The sequence below is a fragment of the Zychaea mexicana genome (genome assembly GCF_025766255.1).
Source record: "Zychaea mexicana strain RSA 1403 chromosome Unknown BDB00scaffold_23, whole genome shotgun sequence".
NCBI lineage: Eukaryota > Fungi > Mucoromycota > Mucoromycetes > Mucorales > Lichtheimiaceae > Zychaea > Zychaea mexicana.
The window spans coordinates 32,932-44,605 of NW_026516686.1; the positions used below are offsets into that span (position 1 = coordinate 32,932).

The window sequence follows — 11,674 nt, forward strand, 5'->3', positions numbered from 1 at the left end:
CGCGAGCAGGTGCAATGACATCACGTGCGTAATCTTGCACAAGACCGTTGTTGAAATAATACTTGATTGCAGTCCACGAATCGCATGTCGGAATGTGGCGCAATTGCGGTGGTGGCAGACTGATCTTGGTATAAAGACGATAGAAAACCAACGCCAATGCAGTAGCTGTGCCCAGGGATATCAATGCACCTTGGTGGCGCTGCAGCTGTGGCAAAACATGCGTGGCGTAGAATTGAATTATTTTGTCCAGTTTGGGACCGGCTAGCTCATTGGCTTGATGAATAAGCGTGGATATCAGAGGCATCGCTTTGCTTTCGAGAATTAAGGAGTAAAGTAAAAGAAAGAAAGAGCTGGCGAGGATAAGCCCATACAAGAGAAAAGAGATAGTTAGAGAAAGTTGTATCACGTCTATTGTTTATAATCGAGTGGAGTATTGGAATTTTCTCGACGACAAACCCGTTGTGCGCGGAATTGATCGTTCGCGGCGAAAGTTGTGCACTAACACCGCGCCTCTACCTACAACTTCATACGACCATTCCCTCAGCATTAATGTGGGGTAATTACTTTTTTTGCTTTCTCTCACCCTATGCTTTTTGTCCGCATCCACCAAGTATAGAAATCTTACGTGTCCTTTCCTTTCACTGAATTCTGTCAGATCCTGAGCAGTAACTTTTCTCGTATAAAACTTAACAATTTATTGGGCGCACCCGAAGGCAAAGCAGTAACTCGTACTTTTTTCATTATTCGTTGACACACCGCTTTTCTTCTAAGTTAAATTGACATTGCTCACGCTGTCGCTGCTTTATCAGTCATACACATGTATTTTTATGTCAATAACGGTAAACTTCTTCCAGAATTATGTGACAGTGCCGGAATAATGGAAAGCACTGCGCTGGTTATGTGTGCTATGTATTTCGAGGTGTCTCCATGTACAGTATAACAACATAGTCCCACTCTGTATAAACTGTGTCAAACAGCTGATAGGTTCGGGCAAATGGTCGCACCACCGGCAATGCCGGGATCCGCTCCAGTATTTTAAGCTGGACGTTTCTTCTCTCAAGACACTGTCTCATGATCAGTTACTTAGACATCTTGTAATACCACTATTACTGCCAGCTTCATAACAACAGCAATAATGCTGCACGGTGAGAAAATACGTACGACAGCCATACGGAGACCGGATGATTTCTGGAAGTGCGGTTCTTCTCTTATCTCCGCTTCGCATGATCTGACAGATTGAATGAATGATTTATCAACTTCATACAGTTGCCCTGCTTTATTTGGGCCAGTTTTCACTTCTGACATATCTATACGTAGCTGCGTTGACTTATTGCTACCCTTCATCGAAAAAACGCTCTGCTGAAAAATCGCGTGCTTCACTGTATAGCTCAAGTAACCTCCACCGTTTTTAAGAGTGTCGAGCGATATAAGAGAAACTAACATATCAAAAAGATTGCTTCTCACTTTATGGTTGTGTCTCATACAATGTATTCCTCCTATCTTTGCAGCAGTGACGGTTCCGTACTTGCAACAAACGAGAGCAAGTAGTAAATTCTAAGCACTGACAATGTCAGCTTACTTTTTAGTCTCTTTGCACGCATTACAGTTGTATGTAAAGTTGAATTGATCCAATATAATAGTACCCTTTTTTTCTTTGAATGTTCTTGTGATTACCAATAAGAAGAGGGTCACTCGTTTTTAAATGGTAATTACTACATAGGTTGAATGCTGGTAAGCCTGATCACAGACACATCTGTGTGTAGTTCCTCCCGCTCTTTTCATCGATACACAGGGTTTCCAATGGTAGCACGACGGATGGTCACCAGCTTGTTTCTGCTTTTCATGACATTCGCAGCACGGAACCTCTGACGACCCGTGCGTTCCGACACCTATACACTGCCAAACTACCCAATGCCCTTTCGACCAAGTTTGGTGTTCTTTCTGCTTCGCGCTGGCTTCAGTTTTGGGACGCCACGAAGATGTTCCACCCAGCCCGCAACATTTGGTTCCGCGCAATCCACCACACACTCCCACGTGTTGAACGCCTCCACGCAATTGATTTAACATTCATGCCGGTCTGCTTTGTCTATAATGTCGTCAAGCAACTTACTCCCTCCAACATTATCTTATTTCCTGTCCTTTACGATGGCAAGTCTGGTGCAAAACATGGCGATCGGCCTTTTAAACCGAGCCACATCCACCAACAGCGCTTTTCGATGTCATTGTCAACCTGAACTGGCCACACGATTTACCTTCTCTAGCCCCTCATCGAGTCATGGTCGTCCAAGCTGTTCTCTTAAGCACTTGGTGCGCTTACTGGGCCTTCATCTTGATGATGTGCCTTTTAATACTGACAATGCTTTTCCTCCTACCCTCACCCTCCTCTCTTAGCTCCAACATCTGCTGTTGTCCGAGGATGATGAATTATAGACTTTTTTCTTGTTATACTCGTAAGTCTTATTGTATCTCTATCCACATTACATTTACACATCCACACATCTCTGCTCTGTACGTGTGTCGGATTTCAAATAAACTGGCTCCAAGGGAATTAATCAATATTTGGTGTTTATGGTGGAAATAGTAGATAATACTACCTTTAGCTAGTAAAAAATGCAGTTATAAAGTTAAAACATATTAATCAGTAAGAAAATGTATTTTATGAACTAAAAAAATAGATTAAAAGTCTGAACTTGAAATGGTGGATTATGCGATAATTAGTTGTTACGGATTAGTTCGCCAACTGGCCCTACAAAAAATTGGAAACCCTGTGTGTTCACTTCTTGCTCGCAACAAGTTATTATCATGGCAGACAATAAACCTCTCCGCATTACGATGGTAACCGTTTCTGTAACTGTTTTTATGGGAGACAATTTAATATAATACTAATATTATTTTATCTCCAGTGTTTAAAGAATATTTTGGTAGTAGCCAAGATGCATCTCTCTACGAATTCGTTCAAAAAAACCAGGATTATATCATTCAAAAGCAAGAACCATGTGGTAATATTGGTGCCACTTGGAATCAGCATTTCAAGAAGGCATATATGCATTACTTTGATGGTCGTAAACCACCGAAATCAACAAAGTCTGTAAACTGGGGTTACTTGTTATTGAAGTTATTAAAGGTACACAATAGATAACACAATTTTGTTTGGTAATAACCTAATCGCAGTTGTTCTTTTTCTTTTTCAGAAACAAACCCCCAGTTCCCATGCGTCTATTGGTTCAAGCACTTGTCACTCTGGTGAAATCACTGGCGAACTTGCTGCTCCCTCTGCTAGAATTTTTGACGAACCTGCTAAAACCGCTGCTGGTACCGCTGGTGCACCTTTTGGAACCTCTGCTGAAATCTCTGGCGAATCTGCTAAAACTACCCCGTCATCGTCTACACCTCATATAGTTACACCGGAATTTTTTGAATAGCTTCAAAAAAGACCATGAAAACATGCGTAACTCTTCTAAATGGACTCTCCCCTCTGGACTCATCGTTGAAGATAAGATGCTTGAGTATGGCGTCACACTTAATCATGAAGAGCAAGTTTCTTTTTTCTTTTGTTTAGAATGACTATATACTGAAACAAATGACTAACCAAATTATCGATAGTGCAACCCATTCATATATTCTAGATACAAGTAATAGAATATGGCTCAAAAAATCAATGACCCTGACTGGAAGGATATAATGGAAAAGATTAAGGTAGATATGGAGCCACCAGTGGATAGTCGTACCAAATCATATCTTCAATCATTTGCTGGCAAAGTATATAGTATTTGAAACCAAAGCTTGTATGCATCTGAAGTGATTACTAACAATGCAAACGTATATAATATATAGCACTCATTTTAAGAATTTATGGAGCAAGCACGAAGCAGAAACTTTGATCTTATCACTGATTTCGATATGGACTGGGCACAGTCTACAATTGAAACAGCATTATGACTATATCCTACCAACTATTTCCCTTTAACCAATCAGACTGAATCCAATATTTTGAAGAGAATATGGATATTCATTGACAAGGCCTTCGATGATTTGCCAGTGGTTGTTAGAAGGTAATAAATCTATATCAGGGCTTTGATGGCATTGAAGCTAAATTTTCTTCCTTGTCGATATCGATTAAATCCCGATATAAACGTAGTCATTTCAAAGTGCAATTTCTCTATGACTTTTGATCCAATCAATATGCAATAAAATACTTCATACATTTCAGATGCTACTGGATCAAATATAAAACTCCGCTTCCTGTTATAGTAATTATGGGGGACACTATATGCTTTTAAAAATTACCAATACTTACAAAGCTTGTAGTGTAATATAGGGATCCACATGGTTCAGTTCGGTTCGGTTCTTAAAGGGAACCGAACCGAACCGTCTAAAGCAAGAACCGAACTGACTAGAACCGACGAGAACCGTAGAACCGAAGAATCGAACCGAAGAACCGAACCCATCATATATATAAAAAAGGCAAGATTCGGTATTTTTAAATGAAAGCTGATGTGTGTGTTCAAATGTTGCGGTATACTTGAATACTGCAGTAAAAAAGAAAAGTTTATTATTGTACATTGAACAGCGATCTCAAAATGAATAAGAGAAACAGAATGTAAACATTCTTATACGATGTGGGTCATTGAGGCTCAATCCATAACAATTAATTTTACTGTAAACAGTAAATTAATTTTAGTTATTCCTTTCATAGTTAAGCTAAGCTGCGTCCAGGTGTTCCTTGCTTAGAGGAGGGATTTGCTCACTACCGTTGCACCACTATAAGGTTTGAATTAAACATAAAAGAATATTATAGTTTAAACAGTTTAAACATGTTTATACGAAACATAAACATATTATACAAATTAAAAAAAGTTTAAACAATTATCTTAAACGTTTCAAAAATAAAAAAATTATAATCTAATTTTTTATTTTTTCTTAAATATGTATAAACAATTATATATATTCAATTAATAGAATATTTTTTAAACTATTATTAAGAATTAATACCCATTGGGGACCAGTCGAGGTTATAATGATTATGCTCTGGTTTATTAGTACTATTTGGACGAATAGCCACAATGGGAACTAATCATTAAATATAGATTTATATTACTAGTATTAATTTTGAATTTATTTATTACTTAAATATAATTAATAAAACATTTAATTTAATATTTAAAATCTGATATCATTTTTTAAAAAATATTTTATAATTAAATCTTTTTCGTTAAAGTCTTTTTCATTAACCCAGGAATTTTGAGATTCATCATAATCCTTCCACTTTACTAAAAATATGTAATCATTATCATTTAATTTATGTTCTAATATGTTTTCTATTTCATAAAAGCTGTTATTTTTATTTATATCTCTAATTAAATTTATATTTATTTTTCTAGCACTTTTTCCTTTTTTTCTCTTTTTCTTATTTAAATTTTTATATTCGGGAAAATCAATTTCTTCTATTTCATTATTATAATTATTACTATCAATTATATTTTCAGTATTTTCTAAATTTTCATTATCTATTATCATTTTATTATTATTTATATCTAAATCATCAAATTTTTTTTGTATTTCTGACATATATTTTATTTTATCTAATTGTTTTATTTCATTATTTAATACTATATCAATTAATTTATTATCTGTAGGAAACTCAAAATTGTTTTCTATCCATAACTTATGATGATCTTGTGTTATAATATCAAATGTTTCTGTAAATATTTTTATATTTTTTAAAAGAAATGCTACTTTCATTTGTAAATTAACATATTTATAATCATCTGTTTTTAAAGTAGAATTATTAATTGAAAATCTTTTAAATGTATTTCCCAATTCACAAAATTGATTTTCTATACTTGACCTAAAAGAACCAAATACATCATTATAATGCTTTTCTTATTTATTCAAATTTTCATTAGGCTCTTTCCTAATTGGATAAAAGAAATTATAATCATTTAATTCTATATTTTTATTTTTACATAATTTTTCAAATTGATTTATAAATAATATATAACCGCCATCAATAGCAATAACATCCCTTTCATTAATTTTATTATAAATTTTCATATTTAGAAACATACCTCCATCACTACTCACACCACATAATTCACTATCTGAAACTGTAATAACCATATTATTTATATCTGATAATACCTGTGTCCTTAATCCAGCTGTTTTTAATTTATATGACCATCTTTTTTGACTTGAAATATCAGGTTTACTATAATCAATTGTACTATCGCGACTATCCAATAATAATGTTATATTCTTAAAATTTTTAGGGTTTTTTAATAAAGCTGAATATACTCCTATTTTAATATTACTAAACATATTTTGTAAGCATAAATTGACATATTTATTTAAATGATCGTAATTTTCAATCCAAAAATTTTTATAAAAAGCATAATAACTTACATAGGGAATATTTTGCTTTATATCTTTACTAGTAATTCCTAATATAAGATGATAGATTAAATATAATCCTTTTTCAATTTCAAAATAAGGGGAAGGGTACTCTTTATTAGTATATAATTTAGTTAAGAAGAAAAATACAGATATATATCCTAACTTATTTAAGATTTCTTTTTTTATAATATTAATTTCTTTTATATTTTTTAATTCAGTTCTATGTTTATAATAATTTAATTTTTTTTTCCAATTATCATTTAAAAAGTTCCACTCATTCAATATAATTTTATCAACCTCATGCTGTAATAGTTCCTGATATTCTTGTTTTTCATTTTTATTTAAAATAGTATTATTGTATTCTTCAAATAACATCAGTGCATATTTTAATATATATATAAATTCAATTTTCTTTATAAATAGTATGCAAAATTATGTAATCTTTTATTTATAATTTCTTTAAAAATATTATGATATTTATTATTTAAAAAAATGTTATTGTCTGAATTTAAAATTTTAAACTCTAAATTGATTATAAAAAAAATATTTAAAAATATTTAATTTCTATTTATTTAATCTATATATTAAATTTAATTTATTAATTTTTCTATATTTAGTAGTTATAAATTGATTCCCAATAAGTTGGTGTAACCAAAATAATTTTCATAAAATTAAATTATGCATATATGTCTTGGCATGCATATATTTAAAAAATTTGAAAAAATAAAAATTGAATTTTTTTTATTATATAAAAAATAATACCTCATAATATTAAACATGAACAATACAATCACATTCAACAATGACAAAATCGTCCTTGATACCAGTAAATTAAGTATATTTTTAATAATAATAATATAAACATTAAAGAATTTGCTGAAGAAAACGATTTATGAAAAATATGATATAAATTATAATATTAAAAAGAATAAATTATTAATAAAACATAAAGCATCAAAAAAACAAAAAGACTCATCTAAAAATAATTTAAGTAAAGCGAATAATGAAAGAGATATTATTTCTGTTAAAAAAAAGTAAAGATAAAACATTAAAGGAAAATATAAAACTAAAGGAAAAATTACATAAATATGAAATTACTATGAAAATCCCGATACATTACCTCTGAAAGAAATAGTTGCCGAAAATTTAAATTCTCAGCAAATTGAAATTCCTCATATTTCAAATACACAGACAAAAGAAACATATGCTGAGAATTCAAATTCTCAGCAATCCTCAATTCCTCATATTTCCGATGCAATGTTAGAACACACCTCTGGTGCAGATTCCTCACAGGGTGATTCAGATAATGATGAATGTGAATCAGGTGGGGGTGAATATGTGTGTATGATTGCATGTAAGCCCTATATGGATAAATTAAATGATACTTATAATTGTACTTTTATTGATAACCTTATTTTTAAACTTGAAAAGAAAAAATATAAGTATAAAAGGTTTTTCAGTTCATACTTTAGATATTATATTGATTTAATAAAAGCAAAAGAAACAAATAGGGATTATAGTATGCAAATGTGTCAAGAGCAAATGTAGATGTTAATCATTGAATATAGTCAGATATATACACATGAAAATGGAAGTGAAGATGAATATAGTAATGATTCTGATTAAACTTGTATCGGCCATTAATGGCTATACCGGTTAGGACAGGCTTATTAACTATAGCAAAATCAATAAACAACTAACAGCTAGACAACTAATAGTAGGACGCCATTGCATGGTTAAAAGATTGAAGCACAGTTTTTACAAAAAAAAGTGGAGCTTATAGTACTTACTTAGAGCGACTTAGTATTACTAGTACAATATGTTATTGTAACATTGGAGGAATTGAACCACAACTGGCAGTACATACAGCTGCTGTGTCTCTACGTGTGTATAGTGTATAGAGTCTCATAAAAGGCAAAGGGTGAATGGGTAAGATAATTCTGTTATGAGCCCCAGAATGCGCAATCTCAAACGGAATGCACAAACTTGATAAAACTGATCGAGAAGCCATGATAAATCTAGTAAAGTAGTACGTCATGGAGAAAAAGGCATTTTGGGTAGCAAAGTAGAGGAGCAAGTAATAATGCGCGTCATGGGCGGAGAAAGCAAGCTGCCATCAGAAGAAGTGTTTTTTCTCTTCTCTTCTTTACTATTTCTCCCTCCCTTCTGCTTTTGCAGGTTTTCTTAAGTTTACCATAAAGTATGGCTTGCAAATACACTACTTCGTGGTCTTTTCGGAATAACATTGTTCGTAACTTCCATTATAGCCTACTTTATACTAATTACCAACATCGCTGATTGCAATCTTCTGCCTCTCGGTTCTTCGGTTCTACTTATACAGAAGAACCGGTTCGGTTCCGGTTCGGTTCCGGTTCGCTTCTTGACAGGAACCGAACCGTATTTTCTCGGTTTCGGTTCGGTTCGGTTCCGGTTCTACGGTTCTGATACGGATCCCTAAGCAACACCAAGTACAGGATCATCATTTACTTCAAATATAGGGTCAGCTTCTTCATAAAAAGCACATTTATTTTAAATACCATTCCTAAAAAAAAATTTACTCTCTCAACCTGATCCCTTTCTTTTCTCTTTTTTATTTTCTTTTCTATTATAACACATATCTTACCTTTCACGAACCAATGTAAATATTCGTATACTTTCTCTCCAATCTTAGACCCTACTTATTTGAACTATTAATCACCTGTGTATATCTTCTCCCAAACCATCACATATAATTAGCAGCACGTAAATCAATTCCGAAAAAATTTGATTATCGATCTACACTTTCATACACAAATATCATGAATTACACACTATCTATATACCATTATGCAATAATGTTACTGTATTATTATCATGCTACTTGTATAATGATTTTTAGATTATAAGAATCTGTACTTCTATGACCGTGCAAACAATAAGAACACTTTTATGTAGTTATATACACAGAGAAGTCAGAGTTCCAATGCATGTCAAGAAGAGAACAAGACCCTGCCTATGAAGAGTGATCTTGTCAAGGCTACCTCTATAACCACTGATAAACTGAAGACCATGAAGCTATGCTTCCAACAACAGAAAAATGTCGAACGTCAACAAGCTCTCGTCAATGAAGTCGAGAGAACCTACATTCAGCATCAGCAACTTAATTTATAAGAAACTGGTCAGACGAAACTGTAAAACTCATGCAGCATATAATATCTCCAATGCTTCAACTCCACTCATTTGATCCCCTTCTATACCAGTACCAGCAACGACGGCAAAAGCCGCAAATGCCGACTAAATAACTTACCACACTTCAGCAAGAATATGCGAAGTCTATGAAGATCCCAAGATCACCACTGCAGCCATTACCCATGATCCAACAAATAAAACCAAAGATACAAAAAAAAACACTCTACTATCATCAAAGGGCACCCGGTATCAACAGAATTACATCGCCAGCAATCAACGATACCAAATTAGCAGTGATGCATCCAACAATAAACAAACATGTGCTACGTTTCTACGAACAAATGTCAAATCTGAAGGCGTGTTTACTGAATACTTTATTATTAATTATTACTATCGGTTGACGATACATGTTTCAAAACGAGAAAGAACTTCTTTTCGATTCAGCACATACATATTCATTCACTAGAACATTGTTCCCGATCTGCTTTTCTAATTTATTATATTCACCAGCATTATCCCCATAACAATCCCTCATGTAAAATATGTACGAAAATAACGCAAAATCCAAGCAGGGAATAGATTCGGTACAACGGCGTCTCTAATCATGATTGACAATTACTCGGCCTTGATCTCACTGGGTAATCCAGCAAGGAAGACCTGAATATGAATGATGAGAAAAGTAAATCAAAATCCACCAATGGTAGGCAGGGCTTGATCTTTGATCTCAATCGATAAATCACAAAAAAAGTAAACTTGAGTTTCTGTTCAATTGAATTTTAATAAAGAACGCAAATTAATTACCATGGCATCTTACCAAGGCAATTGAATCGAAACATCTGTGTGCCGCTAAGAGAAATTAATAAATCAGGGAAAGCAAACAAGGAGAGTCACATCCAATTAGTACTTGCATACAGATAATTACACCGAAGCACACAGCCAACTGCTTTTTTATTACACCGAGCTAAAAAGAGGCTGTTTTGCCTTTGAAAGCACCATTCAAATGTCTTTAAACATCAAATCCATTGGTCTACTACACTTTGGTGCAGTTAAACAACGCCATCCTCTGTGTTGAAACAAGCGATTGGAGAGTGCGTGGTAGAGGCAATTAAATCATTTCATGGCTCGGTGTAATTAAAAGGCAGTTGGCTGGTGCTGCGGTGTAATTAAAAAAAAGGCTGTTTTGCCTTTGAAAGCAGCATACAGATGTCATTAAGCACCAAATTCATTGGTCTACTACACTTAGGTGCAGTTAAACAACGCCATCCTCTGTGTTGAAACAAGCGATTGGAGAGAGCGTGGTAGAGGCAATTGGACCATTTCATGGCTCGGTGTACTAATTAAAAAGCAGTTGGCTGTGTGCTTCGGTGTAATTAAAAAAGAGGCTGATTTGCCTTTGAAAGCAGCATACAAATGTTATTAAACACATAATCCATTGGTCTACTACACTTTGGTGCAGTTATACAACGCTATTCCATGTTGAAACAAGCTATTGGATAGTGCGTGGTAGAGGCAATTGGACCATTTTATCGCTCGGTGTAATTAGAAAGCAGTTGGCTGTGTGCTTCGGTGTAATTAAAATAGAGGCTGTTTTGCCTTTAAAAGCACCATTCAAATGCCTTTAAGCACCAAATTCATTGGTCTACTACACTTTGGTGCAGTTAAACAACGCCATCCTCTGTGTTGAAACAAGCGATTGGAGAGTGCGTGGTAGAGGCAATTGGATCATTTCATGGCTCGGTGGTGTAATTAAAAAGCAGTTGGCTGGTGCTTCGGTGTAATTAAAAAAGAGGCTGTTTTGCCTTTGAAAGCAGCATACAAATGTTATTAAACACATAAATCCATTGGTCTACTATACTTTGGTGCAGTTATACAACGCTATCTTCCATGTTGAAACAAGCGATTGGAGAGTGCGTGGTAGAGGCAATTGGACCATTTTATCGCTCGGTGTAATTAAAAGGCAGTTGGCTGGTGCTTCGGTGTAATTAAAAAAGAGGCTGTTTTGCCTTTGAAAGCAGCATACAGATGTCATTAAGCACTAAATTTATTGGTCTACTACACTTTGGTGCAGTTAAACAACGCTATCTTCCATGTTGAAACAAGCGATTGGAGAGTG

The 11,674-nt window shown here is 33.8% G+C and overlaps 1 protein-coding gene across 1 annotated transcript; it reads left to right on the forward strand.

Annotated features, from left to right (window-relative positions):
- Positions 1 to 1,485: 1,485 nt before the first annotated feature.
- On the forward strand, positions 1,486 to 3,422 carry BDB00DRAFT_870733 (uncharacterized protein; the record flags this gene model as incomplete). Its single annotated transcript, XM_053126745.1, has 4 exons — positions 1,486 to 1,544; positions 1,793 to 2,157; positions 2,904 to 3,124; positions 3,192 to 3,422. 4 exons carry the CDS (start codon positions 1,486 to 1,488, stop codon positions 3,420 to 3,422), a joined length of 876 nt encoding a protein of 291 aa, XP_052981283.1.
- Between the last annotated feature and the right edge of the window lie 8,252 nt (positions 3,423 to 11,674).